This window comes from Phodopus roborovskii, unplaced genomic scaffold (genome assembly GCF_943737965.1).
Source record: "Phodopus roborovskii unplaced genomic scaffold, PHOROB, whole genome shotgun sequence".
Classification (NCBI taxonomy): domain Eukaryota; kingdom Metazoa; phylum Chordata; class Mammalia; order Rodentia; family Cricetidae; genus Phodopus; species Phodopus roborovskii.
The window spans coordinates 26,285,241-26,308,331 of NW_026126541.1; the positions used below are offsets into that span (position 1 = coordinate 26,285,241).

At 39.6% G+C, this 23,091-nt stretch overlaps 1 protein-coding gene across 1 annotated transcript in view; it reads left to right on the forward strand.

Annotated features, from left to right (window-relative positions):
* Asah2 (N-acylsphingosine amidohydrolase 2) overlaps positions 1 to 23,091 on the forward strand; it is a 62,386-nt gene that overhangs the window by 16,838 nt on the left and 22,457 nt on the right. Inside the window, exons 8-13 of the mRNA XM_051199821.1 lie at positions 11,777 to 11,897; positions 14,249 to 14,374; positions 17,892 to 17,978; positions 20,392 to 20,496; positions 20,602 to 20,683; positions 22,783 to 22,898. Of these exons, the coding sequence (XP_051055778.1) occupies positions 11,777 to 11,897; positions 14,249 to 14,374; positions 17,892 to 17,978; positions 20,392 to 20,496; positions 20,602 to 20,683; positions 22,783 to 22,898 (637 nt within the window). The remainder of the gene's footprint in view (positions 1 to 11,776; positions 11,898 to 14,248; positions 14,375 to 17,891; positions 17,979 to 20,391; positions 20,497 to 20,601; positions 20,684 to 22,782; positions 22,899 to 23,091) is intronic.

Consider the following 23,091-nt stretch of genomic DNA (forward strand, 5'->3'; position numbering starts at 1 on the left):
CCCTCCTTCCCTCCCTCCCTCTCTCCTTCCCTCTCCTTCCTTCTCTTTTTTCTCCCGTATGAGTGTCTTTTTATAATTACTTGGAGAATAAAATGAGACTAGATGAGAGTCATCAAGTCCTGAGAATTAGTTGTGTGGTTACAAGTCCAGCCTTGGCATCAGGAACAATGGGGTTCAGCCATGAGACCTTGAATATGTGGTTCTTCGCCTCAAAGGACTGAGCGCATCACTTGTAAATTAATTAATAGAAGGATAACTCAGGTGAGGGATTTTACTGGTAATCCCAGCATATGTGTACCTGTCTCATGATATAAAGACCCAGTAAAGTTGTTATGTTTTGATTTCCAGGGTGCTAAAGATGGAGCTCAGAGTATTATGCATGTTAGGCTTATACTACCACCAAGCTGAACCCCTATCCTTTAAGGTTGTGAGACAGGACCTTATTATATAGCTCAGGCTGGCTTGAACTTGCTGTATAGCCCCAGTTGACCATGAACTAGCCATCCTCTTACCTCAGCCTACTAAGTGCTGGTGTGTTCTATCATGGCTAGTGAGACAGTAAATGTTATTGTTTACCACTTTATCAATATCTAATGTGTGAACATCTGTGATGTATTTTCCTAAAAGGATAAAGTTTAATGAAGGACAATGCTCACTAGGTATAGAAGATAAGCTAACATCACCCAAGGCTGGAGAAGAGGCAAAACTGTAGCTTAGCCCAGGTTTTGACATAGTTATGTGGTAGTGACACCATGCAGGAAAGCACAGACCTCGTTTTCTTCAAAGAGAAGGCATTTGTCTTCATATGCCAATGTGCTTACTGCAATGGAACTGATCTAGGAACTGAGTAGGTTGTCTAGCATTGGTCTAAACAGCTTGACCTTTGGACTTAGAAAAGGCCTTAGAAAGTTTCTGGGAATGCTTGGTGCTACAGTCAAAAGTCTTGGGTTACCTCTGGACTGTCATGTTCTCAGCTATGTGACTTCTGAGATCCATTATGTAACTGTCTTATTCCAAGCACAGTGTGGGCTAAACTGAGTCCTTCTATAGACTCAATAGGAGATAAAATAAACAAATGACACAAGGTAAAGAAGATGATCAAAACTTATGTTAATTAAGGAATGATGAAAGAATTAATGAATCGTGTTCATTAATGTTGCAAGGAATTGGGGAATATGACCTTGAGTTATCTCAAGAACATTTCTTTCTTTTCTTTCCTTTTCTTTTTTCTTTTTCTGAGACAGTTGTTTTTTTTAAATTTATTTGTTTTTCTCTGTGTAGCTTTAGAGTCTGTCATGGCTCTGTAGACCAGGCTGGTCTCTAACCCACAAAGATCCACCTGCCTCTGTCTCCCACGTGCTGGGACTAAAGTCATTCATCATCACCACCTAGCTTAAGAACATTTCTTGAACTGAACTTGGAAGGCGTCACGGATTTCTCAGGGAGATTTGAAAAACAGTGAGTTGGGTTAGAGTGCATGTCCAGGACAGGGTTTGGAAGGGAACTGAGCTTCAGGCTCTAGATGTAGAGCACATTAGTACAAACTATTTAGGACAGGGCTGGCACAAGAACATGCACCTGGAATTAGCTTTACAGAGTAACTCACAATTGGTGGGCAAGGGGCCTTGCCTTTACTCTTTTTATTTAGCTTTTGGTTGAATGATTAAAGTCATTTACAATTCCCTCTTACTAGTTTTGGATCATTTAGCAATGGCATCAGGCAATTGAAACAGCTAGGCTTTGGGGCCAAGATGTTCTGTGTTTCCTTATATGTCACTGCATTGCAGATCTGGAAGGTCCAGGGTCAACTGTCAAGATCATTGCAAAGCTTCCCCATCTACTGTGCTTGACATCTTGCAGTAACTTGCCATTGTTTCTGCTACCATGCACTCTTCTTGACCTAACTGTACTTTCCCCTTGTCACATAGTGATCACTGTCCTTTGAATACGTTAAAAATGTTCCAAAATAGACATGAGTCAAAATAGACGTAGCCACTCTTCTCATAGGACCTGCAGCCCAGTGATGGGAGCAGAAAGCCTTCTAAGTAGCAAAAAAAATACACATCAAACGATTGGGCTAAATGCTAGGAATTACATAATTAAATTATAATTGGCTTCCATGTTTAGAAAGGAATGAGTTTGGAGCTTTCTTAAGCGAATTTGACTCTGTCAGACAGATTGGAGAATATTTCCAACAATGGGACTGAAAACTGACTATTAGCTAACAAAATGGAAGATAAGAGGAACATCCAGTGTGCACGGAGAAGCACGTACTGTTTCATTTGAACAACTGATAGGATATCTTTATGTCTACAGACCAGAGGACAAAGGGACAGGGTGTGTGAGACAGACCCACAGATTAGATATAAAGTTTTTTTTTTTTTTTTTTTTTTTTTTTTTTATCTTGCCCAGTGTGGTGATACATGCACCTCAGCCCAGCACTCGGGAAGCAGTCCAAAGTTTCAGTCCAGCCGGGCGTACATATTGAGACCTTGTCTCTAAAAGCCAAACTAAAACCAAAACCAAAGTAAAATAACAACAAAACCAGGAAAAATTTAGAATTAAGCTAAGAGAATGGAAATTCATTCAAGCATCTTAATCTGAGGTCAGGAGGGGGACTGTTGAGTTGGGAAGAGTGGGGACTTGAGTGCTGAAACAGTTCTGAGTCAAACTGGTCCACAAACCACACAAGATTCTGAACCTGTCAGTCTCCACTGCTCTGGTAGCTCCATGTAAATGATATTTCTATTCCCCGCTCTACCACCAAGCAAAAGCACTAAGTGATTTCCCTCTAGATAGAGAGAGCATGTTGGGGTATTCTGAACCATGGGTTAAAACACAAGCTTTGTAGCATACGTAAAGTCTACTTGATGGATTCTGGAAGTCGTGTCTGTCTGTGTGTCATTCAGTGCAGGAAATATGACTGAGAGTTGAGAAATCCTGATGTCAGAGCATGAGAGCTAAGAAAGGAAAATCATCTTTTTTTTGTTTGTTTATTTTTGTTTGCTTTCTTTCTTTCTTTTCTTCCTTCCTTCCTTCCTTCCTTCCTTCCTTCCTTCCTTCCTTTCTTTCTTTCTTTCTTTCTTTCTTTCTTTCTTTCAAACAAGGGCAGAACAGATAGCTGAGTGACAGTTCTGGAGGGTAAAAGGACCAACCCCTCCTGCCACACAGGGGCCACTTTGAACATGGCTGGGAGTGGCAGCTGGGAAAACTTGGACTTCTTGCCACAGGCATGATGCAAGGGGGCAGGCTTGTGCTTGCCTTTCTTCCCTTTGCAGCAGTTGAGTATACTCCTCTCCCTCTCTCCCTGCCTCCCTCCCTTCTCATCCCTAGGCCCCTATCCTTCCCTAACCTCCCCTTCGTTATGCCCTTTCTTTCCTTTTCTCCCTTCTCTCCCTGTGAATGCTTGCCCCCCTTGCCTTCTAGTTTGTATTTTGCAGATCCTTTAATTCTTACAGAAAGGGACCATGTAAGGATGTCCTTGGAAGGAACACTGTAGAAACAACAGGAGTACTGATATGTGAAAACCCTTGGGGTAACTTGTGTAGGAACCTTGCAAGCCCAATGTGTGGAGATTCCCAAATGTTGGGGCCTTATAGGACTCAGAGACACAGCATGTGTCTTGACTGTGTGTGTTATATATGACCATGTATGACTGTGACTCTGAGTCACAGTGCCTGGTTTGGTTGTCTGTTCTTGGCGGCCCCCTCTTTCCTACCCTGTCCACTTCCTGCTCTGTTCACTTGGCATCACTCGAATAGCAAATGCTAAAATTTCAGTGGCAGCTTTTCAAGAAACCAATTTTAAGATATTAAAACAGGGATAGCGCTGTCCTCAAACACATGCTGTTGCTGGCTCAGGTTCTTGGTTCTAGGCTTACAGTTGTGTACCCCATGGGTTAGTTTACTAACCAGTCTCCATCTTGTCTTTTTTTTGTTTTTTTTTTTTTTTTTGGTCCATTTCACATCATCCCTGTTTTCTCCACCAGCATTTGCTCTGCTTTGGGACACTCTGATCCCTGTCCCTAGGAGTCTTTCCTGTCCTGCCCCTTTCTGAGTTATTCTGAAAGCCACCGCTGGCTTTCTGCCCTGATCTTCCATGTGGGCTTTGTTCTTCTCCAGCAAAGTTGAGATGACTGTGTGCCTCCTGCTAGGTCTGATGCATCATCTTGGAAAGGGATGGTGCTTGATAAACCCTTTTAGATGCCAGAGTAATGACCCTTGACTGATAACACACCCGCATCCCAGCTTTGGAAAACAGAACAATAAAAACTGGTTGGCAGAAGGCCTTGAACTTGTTTGATTATTGTGTACCTGGAGAGTTCTTAACCACTAGAAATCTGTGGCGTTATTTCTTTTTCCAACCCAAAGTTGGTTTTTCATCATGGGAATAAAACATGTTCACCATAAGAAAAAACCATGTAGGAATGTAGACAGGAAAACCAAAAACAACCATAGAGCTATGCCGCTGTAAGCTCACTGTGGTTAAGAGTTAATCTTCCCAAACAAAAACAATTGACAACAAATAAGTGTGAGTGAAGGAACATACAGTAGGGTGGTGCTTAGTGCTTTCACTAAAACTTTAAAACACCACGAAATATATCAAGATGCTGCGGTCCGCCCTGAGATCAATCAGATTCTTGGTTGCCTGTTTGATTTTGCGGCAACCCTCTTCACATCTTAAATAATTTTTGCTTCAAAGTCTGTTCAGTTTTATTAAATATAATTAATTCATCTCTTTGCAGGATAGAGATTTCAATGTATTTTTAAAAATCATTTTCCAATCTTTGTTCTTTTGCTTGAGGGGGCTGTTTAGAAACTCTATACTTTTTTTTTTGAGATGGTTTCTTTGCATAACCTTGAGCCTTGACTGTCCTGGAACTTGTTCTATAGACCAGGCTGGCCTCAGACTCACAGACATCTGCCTGCTTCTGCCTCCTGAGTGCTGGGATTAAAGGCGTGCGCCCCTCTGGCAGGGCCAGTTTTGTTTTACACTTGACAGTCTCCATCTTCCCACAAGTGGGTTCGGTCTGTTTTCAGAAATGGATCATTCTATATCTGGACTTTCGTGTGTTTCCCACTGTGTGTGATTGGCTCCTTGTCTTCAATACTTTGATTCTGTCCATCTCTCTTTTGGATGGAATGAGTACTAAAAGTTGCCTTTACATGGCAGATTGTAGTTTTCAGTGATGTTGCACAGGGTGACCGTGTCTTTTGTTTCACAAGACCTTGCTGGTCCCCTTTAATAAGCCTCTCTAGCCCTGGTCCTGTGACATTGGCAGTGGCATTGTCCCAGTGCTGCCTCCAGTTTCTTTTTATTTAAAAGACGTTCCCATTCAGTTTTCAAATTAGGAACCCCAAGAAAATATTCTAAATACAAATCACCTGTTGGTCTTGAGGATCATAGTTAACTTTTATTAACATTTCCTGGCATAGTCATTTAAACTTTTGCTGAACATGCTAGAATTTCTTTATAAAGTGGGATTTTAATATTGCTTATTTTGTTTTTCATTTAGCAATACCATATGTATGTACATATACATATGTACATACATATGTTTATGTAGGTACATATATATATATATGTACATACATATGTTTCGGTACTAATGCTTTTTATATTGCCATTTTAAAATAGACTCAAGAAAATCAAAGCGCTATTGTTTTCCTTTGAATTTCTTCAACTCCTAGTTAGGCCAAATTTTCAAAAAACACTGCTGTTGACAATTTCCTGTTTTTCTTTTGTTGATTTCGTAGTCATACTATAAAGACAGAGTTTTGTTTGTCCTTACTTCATGGAATCCACTGAAAGTATCTCCCCAAAAGGATTACAGCGAAGGCCTTTCTTGGGCAGGATTTTTGAGGATGGAGAAAGGGGTAGTTGAGAACATTGGTCTCTTCTTGGATGCAGTGATGGTGAAGTTCCTCCAAGGATGCTGATCATCAATAAACTCGGGAAGCCTCCTTTGGCTGTAGCTCTCACCATCTTTCCTCTATCTGATCATTTTGGAAAGATCCAGGTTCCATTTGGGTCAAATTAGGATCTGAATAATGCTTCCAGTATAATTCAATGAGACATCTTTTCTTCTGTTTCCCCAAAATTTTCCAATGGGATGAGGTAAGAAAGGATTGTAAGGGAGGTGACTCAGGAGTATTCATTAAAGTGATTCATGTCAAATACCACAACAGGCAGAACATGAAACTCCAGTAGCTTAACATAGTGAAGGTTTATGGAAATATAGAGGATTGGTTGGTCCTTCTGCAAGCGAGCCATTAGTCAGAACTGTTCACATGCCCCACCCTTCAAAGTCAGCCTGGGAAATTGATGAGCATATGGGTATTTAATGAACATCCAATCTCTGCCACTAGAGGGCAGAGTTTCCTCATTTAATAATTTCATGCTCATCTACTGTCTCAACATGTGGGCTTCATGATTCATCCACTGTTTGTTTCAACATTGCATTAATACTATTAGTCCCACAAATACTTTTTGCTCAGAGAATTTTGTTTCCTTCATGATCATCATTATCAGAATTTCAATAGTACCACCAATGCCATGATGATGAACATACGTATTCCATTCTTACTAAAGGCTAGTTTTGGCGCTAAGTACTCTACTTACATTTGTTCCTGTATTGTAAAGCACTTGAGGTAGATATTACTGTTGTGAATTTTGTCACAGATATTAAATACTGTGGTTCAAATGGGTGAAAGCCACTAGTGCCTCACTCTGGAGTTAGTATTCTAGTATTCTTAGCCACACATGCACACACACATACACACACACACACACACACACACACACACACAGTTTATTAGTTTTTCCTTGGATGCTAATCACAGATTAAAAAGGACTTCAAATAACAGAAGCTTGTCCTTTCATGGTGATTTCATGCACCAGAAGTCCCAAATCAAGGCGCTGACAGGGTCAATGCCGTCCTTCGAGGGAGAGCCCATGAAGTGCCGTTCTTAGCTCACAGTGATCGCCATCAATCCTTGGGTTTTTCACCTTGTGGACACACCACTCCAGGCTGCCTCCATCCTCATATTACCTTACTCTTTGGGCTTTGGGCATCAATTTTTGTTGTCGTTTGTTTGTTTTGTTTTTTCTGCTCTTGAATGTCAGCAATTAGATTTAGAGCACATGTTAAGCAGGTATTATCTTATTCAAGCTTTACTTCGATTATGAACCCATGATAGCTTTTTGCATTCATAGTTCCCGTGTCCCCATGAAACTCTGTGAATACAATCTTTGAATGTATTAACACCTTCCTAGCTGGGCATTGGTGGCACACACCTTTAATCCCAGCACTCAGGAGGGAGAGGCAGGCAGATCTCTGAGATGATTCCCCATTTGTATTGAACTAGTAAGTGAATGAATAGAGAGGAAAGAACCAGTGCTCCACGATGGGGACCTGGATTCATAGTCCTGCTTCTTGATGTGCGACTGGGAACATGGTCAGGTTGCCTTGCCACTCAGAGGCTATTTGTAAAGGAGGATAATCGTTGTTTCTGAGTAAATATGGATCTGAAGACCTTCCCCTAGAATATGGGGGATAACAGTCAACACTGAGAGAATTGTATAGTGGTTGAATTTGGCTCACATCACTGTAAGCAGATCAAATGTCAATATTTTGGATGAGAAGTCACGAGCCTGCTATGACCATCACCATTTTTTTTCTTCCAAATCCAATAAATGAAATGTTAAAACAGCAGCAAAATCTAATAGGGAAATGGTTGATTTGGATTTATTTATTTATTTTTCCATATAAAGTTGAGTATTATCCTTACAAGATCAGTAATGAATTGTGCTTGGATTTTGATGGGGATTGCATTAAATCTGTAGATTGACATTTTTACTATGTTTATTCTGCTTATCCAAGAGTATAGGAGATCTTTCCATTTTCTGGTATCTTCTTTAATTTCTCTCTTTAAAGACACAAAGTTGTCACTATGTAGGTCTTTCACTTGTTTGGTTAGTGTTACCCCAAGATTATTTTATGTTGTTTGTGATGTTTCTCTGGTTTCTTTCTCAGCCTCTTTATCATCTGTATATAGTAGGGCTACTGATTTTTTTTTTTTTTTTAGTTAATCTTGTATCGTGCTAATTTGCTGAAGGTGTTTATCAGCTGTAGGAATTCCCTGGTAGAGTTTATTGGGTTGCTTATGTAAACTATCATATCATCTGAAAATAGAGACTGTTTGACTTCTTCCTTTCCAATTTGTTTCCCCTTGATCTCCTTTCATTGTCTTATTGCTCTGCTAGAACTTCAAGTACAATATTGAAGAGATATGGAGAGAATAGGCAGCCTTGTCTTGTTCCTGCTTTTAGAGGAATTGCCTTAAGCTTCTCTCCATTCAGTTTGATGTGGGCTGTTGGTTTACTGTATATTGCTTTTATTATATTCAGGTATGTTCCTGTTATCCTTGATCTCTCCAAGACCTTTATCATGAAAGGGTGTTGAATTTTGTCAAAGGCTTTTTCAGCAACTAGTGAGATGATCATATGATTTTTCTTTTTCAGTTTGTTTATATGATGGATCACTTGATAAATTTTAATATGTTGAACCATCCCTGCACCCTGGGATGAAGCCTACTTGGTCATGGTGGATGATTTCTATGATTTTTTTCTTGGATTCAATTTGCCAGTATTGAGTATTTTTGGCGTCAATGTTTGTGAGGGATTTTGGTGTGCAGTTTTCTTTCTTACTTGTATCTTTGTGTGGCTTGGGTACCAAGGCAATTATAGCCTCATAAAAAGACTTTGTTAATGAACCTTCTGCTTCTATTGTGTGGAACAATTTGAGGAGTATTGGTATTAGCTCTTTTTTGAATTTCTGGTAGAATTCTGTACTGAAGCCATCTGGCCCTGGGCTTTTTTTTTTTTTTTTTTTTTTTTTTTGAGGTTTTTGATGACTGCTTCTAGTTCATTAGGGGTCATAGGTCTATTTAAATTGCTTATCTATTCTTGATTTAATTTTGGTAAGTGATAGCTATCTAGAAATTTGTCCATTGCCTTTGAATTTTCAAATTTTATGGAGTACATGATTGTCTGCATTTCCTCAGTGTCTGTTGTTATGTCCCCCTTTTCATTTCTGCTTTTGTTGATTTACATGTTCTCTCTCTGTTTTTTGGTTAGTTTGGATAAAGGTTTTTCTATCTTGATTTTCTGGAAGAACCAACTCTTTGTTACATTGATGCTTTGTATTGTTTTCTTAGTTTCTACTTTATTGATTTCAGCCCTCAAATTGATCATTTCATGGTGTCTACTCCTCTGGGGTGAATTTGCTTTTTTGTTCTAGGGCTTTCAGTTGTGCTGTTAATTCTCTAATGTGACTATCCTCCGTTTTCTTCATATGGACACTTAGTGCAATGAACTTCCCTTGTTGCACTGCTTTCAAGGTGTCCCATAAGTTCGGTTATGTTGTGTCCTCATTCTCATTGAATTTTAGGAAGTCCTTAATTTCTTTCTTTATTTCTTCCTTGACCCAGGTATGGTGCAATTGCGCATTGTTCAGTTTCCATGAGTTTATAGGGTTTCTGCAATTTGTGTTCTTGTTGAATTCCAACTTTAAAGCATGGTGGTCAGATAAGATACAGGGGACTATTCTAATTTTTTTTGTATCTGTTGAGGTTTGTTATGTTGCCTAGTATGTGGTTGATTTTAGACAAGGTTCCATGTGGAGATGAGAAAAAGGTATATTCTTTTGTGTTTGGATGAAATGTTCTATAGATGCCTGTTAAACCCAATTGGGACATAACTTCTGTTAGTTCTTTTGTTTCTTGTTAAATTTCTGCCTGGTGGTCCTGTCTAGTGGTGAAAGTTGGGGTTTGAGGTCTCCCACTATGAGTGTGTGAGGTTTTATGTGAGCTTTGAGTTTTAGTAGCATTTCTTTTAAGAAGGTGGTGCCTTTTTATTTGGGGCATAGATGTTCAGAATTGAGACTTTGTATTGATGGATTTCTCCTGTGAAGAATATGAAATTACCTTCTTCATCTATTTTGATTGATTTTGGTTTGAAGTCTAACTTGTTAGCTATTAGGATAGCTACACCTGCTTGCTTCGTGGGTCCATTTGATTGGAAGATCTTTTCCCAACCCTTTACCCTGGGGTCATATTTGTCTTTGAAGCTTAGATGTGTTTCTTGTATGCAGCAGAAGGATGGATACTGTCTTCATATCCATTCTGCTAGCCTATGTCTTTTTATAGGTGGAGGAAATATTGAGGAAAAGTAAGGACCATTGGTTGTTAATTCTTGTTTGTTTTAGATTTGTTGTTGTTGTTGGTATTGTGAGTATATTTGGCCTGCTTTTTCTTTTGGGTTCTAGTAAAGTGGGATTACCTATTGCCTATGTCTTTGTGAGTGTAGTTAACTTCCTTAGATTGGAGTTTTCCTTCTAGATCTTTTTGTAGGGCAGGATTTGTGGATATGTCTTGTGAAAATCTGGCTTTGTTACTGAATATCTTGTTTTCTCCATCTATAGTGATTGAGATTTTTCTGGGTATAGTAGTCTGGCCTTGCATCCGTGAACTCTTAGTATTTGTAGAACATCTATCCAGTACCTTCTGGCTTTCAGGGTTTCTATGGCGAAGTCAGGTGTAATTTTGATAGGTCTGCCTTTATATGTTACCTGACCTTTTCCCTTCACTGCTCTTAATATTCTTTCTTTATTCTGTATGTTAGGTGTTTTGATTATTATGTGGCAAGAGGACTTTTTTTTTGGTTCAGTCTATTTGGTGTTCGGTATGCATCATATACTTTCATAGGCATGTCCTTCTTCAGATTGGGAAAGTTTTCTTCAATGATTTTGTTGAATATGTTTTCTGCACCCTCTCCCAGAACAGTACTGTCTGTTATGGACTAAGTTTTTCAATACATAACAATGTCCAAACCACAACTTGTTTCACCCATGTGAAGGTTTGATTTTCAAGGGCTTCCAGGCAAACTGTCATGGGACAAGAGTCTTCTATGACATATAGGCTGTCCTTTTGCATCCCTGTGCAGAAGGAGGCAAACAGCCTACCAGCATTGTGAGATAAAGTAACAGACATGTAATTAGCTTGTAAATTGTATGGATCTATATTTTAACAAGGCATTACTATGCTTAAGGACATACTGAATTGTACATAACACACTCTCTTATATCTTCCTTTACTTAGTCTGTTATTCCCAGCTCTGTAATTCCCTTCCAATTCATTGCTTGTCATCTGTGTCTGAAAGGCCTCTGTGCCTTTTTTTTAAAAATACCATTTGTCATACCATATGAAGGCCATTTGTTCACATCTCTGTCTTCTGTGAGTTTCTGAGAGAATCCTCTCTTTATTCCAGTCTTAACCTACTCTTAAGAAGTGTTTACTGAATTGAACTGGGTGGATCTGAATAATTGTTACCTTTGTGTCTGTCTTGAAGGGCAAAGTCTATGTCTACCCAATTATTTGGACTATGCTCTGGTAATTGATCACCCTCAGAACTCATTAAATGAAGACAATGGTGATGCAATATTTCATGGAAATGGAGTTCTGTGATTTTCCACAGCAAATGATCAGAATCCTTGGGTATATTATTTGCAATATTATCTGATCAGCAGTGAAAGAATCAGTAGGATGTTTAGAATTTGAGACACTTTTATGTGCTTCACTGGTACAGTAGGTAACAGGTTAGCCTCACAAAATACTTCTATGTGCTGGGAAAGACCAGAGCCTTTGAGAGAAGATATCACCCTTGCTCCCATTCCTTGAGCTCTCTTGAGGAACTTGGGCTCTCTTCTCTTTTACAGCTGGTTTGCCATTCATCCTGTCAGCATGAACAATAGCAACCACCTGGTAAATAGCGACAATATGGGCTATGCAGCTTACCTATTTGAGCAAGAGAAGAACAGAGGCTATCTACCTGGACAGGTGAGAATTAATGTCACTGATTTGCATTTCAGGTGTAAAGTGTTCTCGTGGGTCTCAAGAATATACTTGGATAGAAAGAATTTTCTGGTCTGGAAATGGCTCCGTTGTTAAGGTTATTTGCTACTCTTCTAGAGGACAGGGCTTGGTTCCCAGCACCCATATCAGGAACCTCACAACCATCTACAACTCCAGTTTCAGGAGATCTGACCCCCCTCCTAACTTCTATGGGAAATGCTCATGTGCCCACATGTATACACACAAGAAATCTTTATCTATCTGTCTGGCCTCTTTATTTATCTTCTCCCAGTGTGGAAAGAAATGTTTCAAATAATAAAGGCACCATTTGTTCTTAGTAGCAGATAGTTCTTATACTGATGGTTCTGTAAATTGACAACTAATTATATAAGAAAGGTCAGTTATATATTCTTGTAGCCTGTAATAGTCTTTGATCAGACTGGTAAATGATTCTATCCACTGATATTTACTTTAGTTTTTAGTGCTATAAGAGTTTTATGCACCTTCTTAGTGGTGTAAAACCATCAATGGCTATAGATGACTAGACCTTTTTTTATTGATTTGTGTTTTCCTAAAGAAAACATTTCTTAAGAACCTCATTTTTCCAGTAACACCTAAGCTGGGGAGATGTCTCAATATTTAAGAGCATTGGATGCTATTCTAGAGGATGCAGGTTCAATTTCTAGAACCCACATATTAGCTCACAGCTGTCTCTACCTCCATTCCAGTTGTCTCTAACTCCCACATTATATTCTGGCCTCCACAGGCAAAATACTCATGCACATTAAAAAAAAGTCTAAGGCAGCAGAAACCCTAATACATGACACCCATGACCCTGAAACTCTTCTAGTACTGAGATCTGCAATCAGGACTTTGTACTTACTACAGGAACCTCTTAAACTATAGGTAACTAGTGACTACAGAGAGACAAGGGAAGAGAGACACTACTCTGCTTGGCCACTGGATGCAAACACCAGATGTAGAAGAATAAAGATAAGAGTCAAAGACCATAGTGGAGAATGAAGGTTCCATTATATACATAGTGACCTCATTAAAAAAAAAAAACAAACAACAACAACAAAAACCTGATCTTTTAGCTCTATTTTTCTCTTTTTTAGCTTACATTGATTTTTTTTCTGCCTTATTTTTCCTTCTATCCTCCTTGCTCCCACCCCTTTCCTCCCTTTCTTTCTTCCTCCCATTCAGCCCCCCATTTTTTTTTTCTGTCTGAGAAGGTCTTGCTAAATTCTAGGATAGCCTTGAATTTGTGATCGTCCATCTTTAGCCTCCTAGTTTTCAGGATTCCCAGTGTGTACTACCATGCAACGTGGGGAAAGAGATTCTCATCATTGATCCACGTCTTTGTCTTAGATGCTTATTGGAAATGGTGGGTGAGGTGGATCCAGACTGATGCCTGGTCTGTCTCTAGTCTGGTTGAAGAAATGAGAAGATCACAGGGACCAGTCTAGGTGGTGACTTCAAGGAGCCCACAGGGGACCAGCCTAGATGGTGACTTCAGGAGCCCACAGGGGCCAGCCTAGGTGGTGGCCATCAACAAGTTCACAGGGGACCAGTCTAGGTGGTGACTGTTAAGGAGGTCACAGGGGACCAGCCTAGGTGGTGACTGACAAGGGCAAGTAGACTTCTGGGCTTCAAGTACAGCACCAGACATTAGATGGATGGCTCCACATTCTGTCACTTAATGTCCTCTGAATCTCTCATCAAATTGTGTGCATTAGAGGGAGCGATGCCTTTGAAGGACCTATTTGAAGACTTTTGTTGATTATTGGAATAATTTCAGTAATATGATCAAAACATGTGCCTTTTCAGAAAATAAAATTTTCAGAAAATAAAATGAAAAAATAAGTGCAATAAAATAAATTTTGTTCAGAAAACAAAATAAAATCACTCTCAGAATATTATTTATCTTTTTATTGCCTGTACAAGATTTTGTTTGAGGGCTGGGGAGCGAGTTCAGCTAGTAAAATACTTCCTGTGTCTGAATTGAATACCCAGCATCCAACCCAAAATTTGGTCATGCTTGTAATCTCAGCATTGGAGAAGCAATTACTGGTAGATCCCAGGAGCTCACTGGCCAGCCAGCATTGCCTAATCAGTGAGTGGATGGCCATTTTTGTGAAAGATTGTGCCTCCAAAACAAACAACTGAAGGAGGAGGAGTTTCTGAGGAATGATGCTGGAGTTGGACCTCTGCTCTTAACCACACATGTGTGTCCACATACAAGTTTTATGAGTGGTTTGAATGTTTATGTCTTTAATGGAAGAAAAATAATAAAAGAAAAAAAATAAAAGGTAATGGTGCATTTATTTTGGCAGGGACCATTCGTAGCAGGCTTCGCTTCATCAAATCTTGGAGACGTGTCCCCCAACATTCTTGGCCCGCATTGCACCAACACAGGAGAGTCTTGTGACAACGAAAAAAGCACCTGTCCCGTTGGCGGGGTAGGTAGTAATGTCACGTTCACTTCATGTTTGAATATTCATCAATGACATACCGATACAGTGCTTCCAAGTACACCCTGGCTTTTGGTCTCTAGTCTCCACTCTGAAGCATTTACCCAACGTCTCTAAATTTTAAGTGGATTGTCTAAGTTTTCCATGGTGATGTCAAATGCAGAGGGTAATGTGTACTTCCCTGATCCTGGGCAGCTTAAAGTATTTTACCTTGTAATATTTGAGTTCTCAAGTTTTGTATCCAAAACTTCCTGCTATGATATTTGTTACAGATTGTAAACCTGTAGTTTTATTTTAAAAATAGATTTTCTTTTTTTTCCCTTTAAATGAAATAGCATGGGTGTAGATAGTAAATATTGAGAATACTTAAGTGTAGTGGTTTACTGTGAATGTCCCCATAGGCTCATATGTTTGAATGTTTGGTACCCAATTGGTAGAACTGTGTGGGAAGGATGTTCCTGATTCTCCCTCTGCTGCTTGTGGATTAAGATGTGAGCTCTCAGCTGTTGTTCGCTCACTCCACCATCATAACTCTTGCATAAACTGTGCACCCAGCCAGACTCTTCTCTAACTTGCCTTGGTCTTGGTGTTTTACCTCAGCAACACGAAAGTGACTAAGACACCAAGTACCCCTTGCTTCTCTCACCCTCAGTGATTGTTACTCACCCTCTGCTTCCTTTGTGCATGAATCCATCAATATGTGTTATGAGTTACTTATGGATCCTAGGGCTTGAGTTTTCCAATATAAGTTCCTTTAGAAATTGTTCTGTATTTACATCTAAGTAGCAAATGTGAAGGTTAGCCATTAAGATTATACTATCATTTATTTATTCAACTGTTTTCCCAGCATTCATTTCAGTCTGTTGCAGCTTTCACTGAGTAGCAGATGCCGGCCTCTGGGTTCTTATTCTTTGTGAATCACTTCCCTCATGTTGCCATTTTTGTTACACTGTGTTTCTACCCCTCTGCCCTACTCAGTGAACGTTACACTGTATGTATGTTATTATTTTTAGCTACACATTTCCCCTTTTCTTCATTTGTACATTTGCCACACAATTAATTTGTCATACACTTTAAGATTACTTATTAAACTCCATAATTCATAGATGAAATTGTTAGACAAATTATGCTCACATGCAATAGAATATTATGCATCAATTTATCAAATGTTGAAAAACTGGATAATGTGGCAAAAGCTTATACAATGTGGAGAAATAAATTTGGATTTAATATTGCATATTCACTATAATAGCAATTTTCAAAATGAATGTTATTGTAAAAGAAAAGGCATCTTTTGATGCTCTTATGGCTAGCTTTCATCTTCCTGCTGATGTATTCTCATGTTTTCCTACAGTGAGCATACTTTACTTTTATAATTAGAAAATCACAAGAAGACTCTCCTTCTTCCTTAATTCTGTTACTTTCCAATTATGTATTTTGGCTTCCCTAGTTCCAAACAATCCCGTAGACAGCATTTGCTCTCTGCATGACACACCCTGGCACAACAGCATATATGTGGGATTGCATTCCCATACTCTTCTATGATGTGTTTATTTCCGACAAACATGTCCTAAGCCATAACTAAAGTAACTTTCTTATGCTCACTTTTAAGTGCCATTATTTTGTTAACACATTCTTTACATTTTCTGTTTTTCTTTCCCCCTCTCTTCTTTTCCTTCCTGTAAGCTTGATCACTGACCTCACACGTATCTGCACAGGTGTAGGAGTCCCAACATAAGACGTACTTTAAAGTTTTCTGTTAAAGAGAGAACACACCTAATGTATGCTACACATCACCTGTCTAGCTTGTCAGTGACTTTTCCACCCACCCATGTGTAAGCAATGATCGTCCCAACCTTCATTTAAGCCAAAGTTTATCACTCTTGGGTTTCTTGATGGTACAATATACAAAGAGCTAGCTCTAGGTTAAATTTCCATGTCATTATTCATGAAGTTGAACATGTTCTAATGTTGTATGGCCATATTCACGAGAGAGAGAAAGAGAGAGAGAGAAAGAGAGAGAGAGAGAGAGAAGAGAGAAATGGAGAAAATATTAAATATTAATTACCTCTTTGGTTTGTAACCCATGGTACATGCATTATGATGCTTTTTTATTGCACATAAGATAACTTGACAGATTTTGATGATCCTCACGGAAGGCCTCACCCTTCCTGGGGAGTGGATGGAGGATGGGATGGGGGGTTTAGTGGTGGGCAGGGAAGGATGAGAGGGAAAAGGAACTGGGATTGATATGAAAATAAGATGATTTATAATAAAATATAAAAAAGAGAAATGCCAACTCAGCATGGATAAATCGAGGGGTATTAATAAGGAAATTTTGCATCTTTCTTGTTATTTTAAATATAGCATACATTGTTGTCTACAGTTTTTTCCCTATGGTGCTACAGAAACCCAGAACAAATTCTGTCTGGCATTGTTTTGATGCCTTTACCTAACTTCTCTATTCTCCCTTCCCCTCCACTTTTCCCTGCCCCTGTTGACTACTATTCCACCCCATTCTTGCATGAGATCCACTTTTTATCTTTTACAAGTGAGTGAGAGAATGTCGTGTTTGTTTTTGTGTGTCTGGCTTATTTCACTGAACAGAGCACCTCCAGTTCCATGCACATTGCAGCAAATGAAGGGATTCCATCCCCTTTCATCGCTGAGAAGTGTGTGTGCATGCCAGTTGTCTGTTAATGGGCACTGTGGTTGAAGTTAGCTGTTATGGATAGTATTAGAGCAAGCAAAGATGTGTAAAAAATGAGTGTAATGAGTTCATCTCCTTTGTATAAGTAAATGCAGTATATTCTTCCCTATGGAAAAATCTTAAAGTTCCTAATACATTAATTCTTAAAATATTTGTCATAAATAGTACAAAAGTTCCCTACTCTATAAATTCTCTATCAGCCCAATTTATGTTCTTTCTCCTATATAGTTGTTTAAAATGTTTAAGGTGTTAATTTTACTAAGCCTGTTTTTCATTTTTATTATTTTAAGTCTTTTTTTTATTTCTCAAATTGATGTTTATTCACCTGTATTTTCCTTCCTTCTGTTCTTTGTGAAATTCATCATATTTCAGTATTTGGTCAATCTTGAGCTTTGCTGATCTAGGAAACTGGATATAGAGCTGGAATTGTGCATTTTCTTCCCAAGAGGATGGCTAATTGTTCTAATGTAATCTAAATGAGTTTTTATGTGAGACAGAGAGGCCCAGGCCTTCCAGCTCAGAGTTAGCTCCTTGTGTAATGTATGTCCAATCTTTCAACGAAGCTGAAAATCTGCCTCCTATTAGTAAAAGGAAGTGACCAGAATAGATGCAATCTGAAAAATTCTTTCCTCCAAATGCATGCGTAATTATGTTTGCTTTAGCCTATAAATTGAGAAAATGTCTCAAGAGGAAAGCTAGAATGGGCTTAGCAAATGTTGGATTCCTTTCCAATTTTCCATTTCTTAAAGCCGCCACCTATTGCACTAAGGATCACATTGTCTCATTTTGCTGCAGCCTAGCATGTGCATGGCCAGTGGACCTGGACAAGATATCTTTGACAGCACACAAATTATAGGACGGATCATCTACCAGAGAGCCAAGGTAGGCAAGAGACGAGTGATTTGCATCTTTGTTTCATGTTGTTCTTTAAAACCCACAGACATCATTTAGTAGGAAGTCCATAATAGCAAGGAAAGCCACAAGAGCTTAGGTTGGCCAGGAAGTCTAAAAGACTTGGGCTTGTGAGGTTGCCCTTGGGAGCCACACAGGACTCTGTCTGATCCTGTCAGACTTCCTAGTGCATTTAAAACCAAGCAAGCAGGAGAACATTCTATTTTAGGATGTTAGAAAGCCTGAGTATACACCTCTAACTGAGGAGACAGATAGATTGTAAAGTGTTCAGTTAGTGTGGCCTCATGCAGGACCAACCTGATGAAGATTCTCAGAAATCTTTCCAGTCATTGCCTGGCTAAAGGCACCCTGACCACTTCTGAACTTGGCCTTTAGTGACAATGATGCTCAGCTGAGGTGAACATCTCTGGCACCATGAATTCCCAATTATTTGTATGCTTCTTTGAAAGAGCAAAGGTCACATTCCTTTTCTCCTTTGTGCTGAAGGGAGAATCTGGCTAGCAATGGGATTACTATGAATGATTCCATCTTCCTCCCGGTCCTAAAAATTTGTTTCATGTGTGTGATGTATGTATGTATGCATAGGTGTGTGCTTTTGGGTGTGAGGGTGCATGTACACATGTGCATGTGTGCATATGCATGTGGGGGACAATGTTGAGGTTGGGTGTCTTATTTGAGAGGGGGCTCTCTCATTGGACTTGAATCTTATTAATTGGCTAGACTGACTATTCAACAGCCTCAGGAACTCTCCTGTTTCCATTTCTCCAGTACTGGGGATCTAGAAGTATGCCTCTTTAGCCTACTGGGGTTCTAGAAGCTTGCCTCTCTACTCTATTGGGGCTCTAGAAGTGTGCCTCTCTGCCATCCTGGGGTTCTAGAAGTATGTCTCCTTACCCTACTGGGGTTCTAGAAGTGTGTTTCTCTATTGGGATTCTAGAAGTGTGCCTCCCTACTGGTGTTCTAGAAGCATTCCTTTCTACTCTACTGGGGTTCTAGAAGTGTGTCTCTCTATTGGGATTCTAGAAGTGTGCCTCTCTACTGGTGTTCTAGAAGCATGCCTCTCTACTCTACTGGGGTTCTAGAAGTGTGCCTCCCCACCCTGCTTTACATAGGTACTGGGAACAGAAATGAGATCCTTATGTTTGTGTGGCAGACACATTGTGGACAAAGCCCTCTCTTCAGTTATGTGCTAATTTTTGTCTTCTATGCTGACCCCATTTTTTTATCTGCTTCTACAGAGTCATTTCTGAGGGTAAATGACAAAGAGAAATGGCTTTTAACTGATAGGTCCATGATAGTGTTAAGTCCCTTTATTTTCATGGCTAACTCATGCTTGTGTATATGTGTGTGTTCGTGCACAAGTATGAGTACACACATGTGGGTGCACACACACACACACACACACACACACACACACACACACACCTACACCTGGCTACTTGTGTTAAAACAGATAATACCTTCTGAGCTACAAAATGTTTCAAAAGCAATTAAGGGGAGCAGAAGTGCCTGTCAAAACCATCAGACATAAAATCTATAGCCACAGGCAGACTAATTGCTGTAGTTTCTTATTTACTGTGATGTCATCAGTGGATTATTCTAAATTAACACATTCTTTTTAGGGTGTGCCTATGACATACTTTGGTGTCAAAAATTTTCTTTCTGCCCTTGGCCTGAGAGCAGAGAGATTCTGGATTCTCTTCTCAGCAAGGCACAACTGCCCTGGTTATCCCCAGGACTCCAGTTGCTTATCTTAAAAGATCACACAAGACTGATCCTAGGAAGTGGCCTAGGTGTCAGGACAATGCACTTGTGCTGAAGTAGGAATTTCCTGTGTTGTATGACACAGATGAATAAACACCTATGTCTCTAAAAGTATTAAACTAACATTTCCTATATGCTTGGAAAAAAGTCACTTGATTTTATAAAAAAAATAGCAAAAATAAAACAAAAACAACAACCCCCCCACCAAGAATGGCAAAGAGCAGCTGATGTGTGAGGGACACAGCATCTTTCAGTCACTACTTGGCTCTTGTCCATGGATAGCTCAGGGGTCCTAAGAGGGGCACTTTGTGCCAAGTCTGCCTGCTGACAGCCTGATGTCCCAGCAAGTGCGAGGTTAAAGCTTTTATGTCATGGTCTGTTTCATACTAAGTTCTTATTTGGGATGAATAGTCACAGGTTGACATTCCTGGAGGTTTCAGGTTCTGGGGGGTACTGGGATTGATGAGAGAACTGTGGGGTGGGGCCTAAGGGTGAGGATGCTTTCAAGCAGTGAGTAAAAGAAAGGTGTCTTGGTGCAGAAGATGCTAGGTACCTATGCTACAGTCCATTTCTCTCTGGTTGTTTTCCTCGGAACAGTGAGACTATGTGTGCTTTCTAGGAGCTGCATGACTCTGCCTCCCAGGAGGTGACTGGACCAGTGCTGGCAGCTCACCAGTGGGTGAACATGACAGATGTGAGCGTCCTGCTCAATGACACATATGCAGTGAGTATGACAGAGGGCACTGACCTTGCTGCATGGGCAGAGCATGGCTCACTGTCACGGCTGAACTTCTGTTTCTTTGTTTTTGTTTTATGATCCTTTCTCCAGGTGAAGACATGTAAACCTGCCCTGGGCTACAGTTTTGCAGCAGGCACAATTGATGGAGTTTCGGGCCTCAATATTACACAGGGTGAGATGGAGGAGGATGGAATGCGTGCTTCCAGGTTCGGAGGCTTCAGGCTTCTGTTTCCTAATGAAGCTTAACTGTGGTCAGTGTGTTTATGATTCCCGTTTTAACTCAGGAGGCTTCAGGCTGGCTAAGTTTGGATGTGATATCTCAGATTCCCCAGGGATAGGTGCCTTTTGTCCCTTAGCTTTTTAATTCAAATATAGGCAGAAACAAATTATCTTGGCATATCAGAATATTGATGAACCTTGGTAATGTATTTTGTGTGTGTGTGTGCTTGCATATTAGTGTGTGTGTGTGTGTGTGTGTGTGTGTGTGAGAGAGCCCACATTAGTGTGCGTGTCTGCACAGAGTGCCTACACAGCGCCCGTGTAGAGATTAGAGGTGCTGCACCTCAATGCCTTTCACTTCTTGTTAGAGACTGAGTTTATCGTGGCTTGGAAATTGCTATGTGGCCAGGCTGGCTAGCTCTCCAGCTTCTAGAGACACATGTGTCTACCTCCCAGTTCATCATTGCTGAGACTGCAGGTGTGGACCAATGCAGCTGACTTTTTATGTGCGTTCTTGGGATCTGCGTTTAGATCGTCATACTTTGGGAGCAAGCTTTTACTCACTGAGCCATCGTCTCCCTAACCTCAGATTATCCTTTGCTTTAAGCAGTCACGGTTTATTTTTTGTGATGGAAGTATGCAAAGAGTATAATGAAGAAAGTAAAAAAAAGAAAAAAAAAGAACAACCTTGAGAATGAGAGAAAATGTTTTCAAATAGTATATCTGATAAGGGAATTCTATATATAAAATAACTCAGCAATAACAATTATCTATTGAGAAATAATTGACAAGCCATATAAGTTAGCCATATAGTTAGCTGATGGGTTTTTAATATGTTGGCAGACATACCACTTTCCCAAAGTCAACTTCGGAATTTCCATCACTCCAACAGAAAATCTGAATATGCTAGTTGTCACATCTCCCCTGCCACCGTGTAAGCAACCAATGTGCTTCCCATCTCTACATTTTGCTACCTTGCTATTTCATATGAATGGGAACACACAGTATCTGGACTTTTGTTGCATCCTTTATGTAGCATTGTGCTTTTAAGGTACACGGAGATATAGATGTAGAAGCAGTCCAATCCCTTTTATGGCTGAATTAATTAAGGCACCAATCTACCAGATGTTATTTGCCAGTTGCTTAGTTGATGGACCTTAAGGTTGTTCCACTATTCTGTGCATTACGAATGATGACGCCTTTAGTACATATGCACTAGCATTTGCGTGGGTCTGTGTTTGTAGCTTTCTTCTCGGGTGTATATCTAGAAGAGAGCTTGCTTTGTCAGATGCTACCTGTGTTTTAACATCTGAAACCCTATCACACAAGTTCCAAAATGGCTGCATTGTTTTATGCCTGTGTCAGCAATGCGTCCGCTCAGATTCTCCACATCATGGCCAATACATGTTATCTGGCATGCTGATTCTAGCCAGCGTGTATGTGGAATGCTGTCTCCTGGGGTTTTGATTTGCATCCGCTTGGGTAAATTATTTGAAGAAATTTTCCTCGTTTGATTGGTTGTTTTTGCAATTTCTTGATCATATTCTTTGAGACACTAATGTCCAGATCAGTTTCCTTTTTGTGAGTAGTAGCTTGCCATCACATCTACGAAACTTTCACCATCTTGAAGACTTACACTGTAATTCTAAAACTTTTACTATTTTAGCTCACCTGCCATACAGCTGGTATTACATCTTGAAGTTATCATTGTTAATTCTTAAAATGAGAAAAAGATGATGCAGTTCACAAATCTGTGGGTTTTATAAAACTGTCTTTATGACATAAATGAGTAAGGTTGATGTAAACAAAACATTGAGACTATCACACAAAATGTATTCTGTTATTCTCTTATAAGAATGACAGTATAATTAAGGGCTATTATTTTGTGACATGCAGAAAATACTTCCCCTTTTATTGTCCAAATTGTTGAAGCATTTGAACCTTAACAAAATATCTAACATGTCTAAAATGATTATGTGCAATACTATCTAAATCAGGACCTCCTTAGAGGGCCAGTACTAAGGATCTTATTAATCAAAACAATTCTAATAGGAACAACAGAAGGGGATCTATTTTGGGACACTATTCGGGACCAGCTTTTGGGCAGACCATCTGAAGAAATCATAGAATGTCATAAGCCTAAGCCAATCCTACTTCACACTGGAGAGGTAAGGCATTTGCTTGTCATAATGGAGTCAGAATATTATACTTTGTAGTTTCTGAGCTATAATAAATGGTTGGTATAATAACCATCAGATAATAAATGGTCAGTGTCTACTGACATGTAAGCTCTTGTTTAGATATTCTTTTTCTGGTGTAGATGTTCTTATATACTTTATTATTTATTATTATTACATGTTT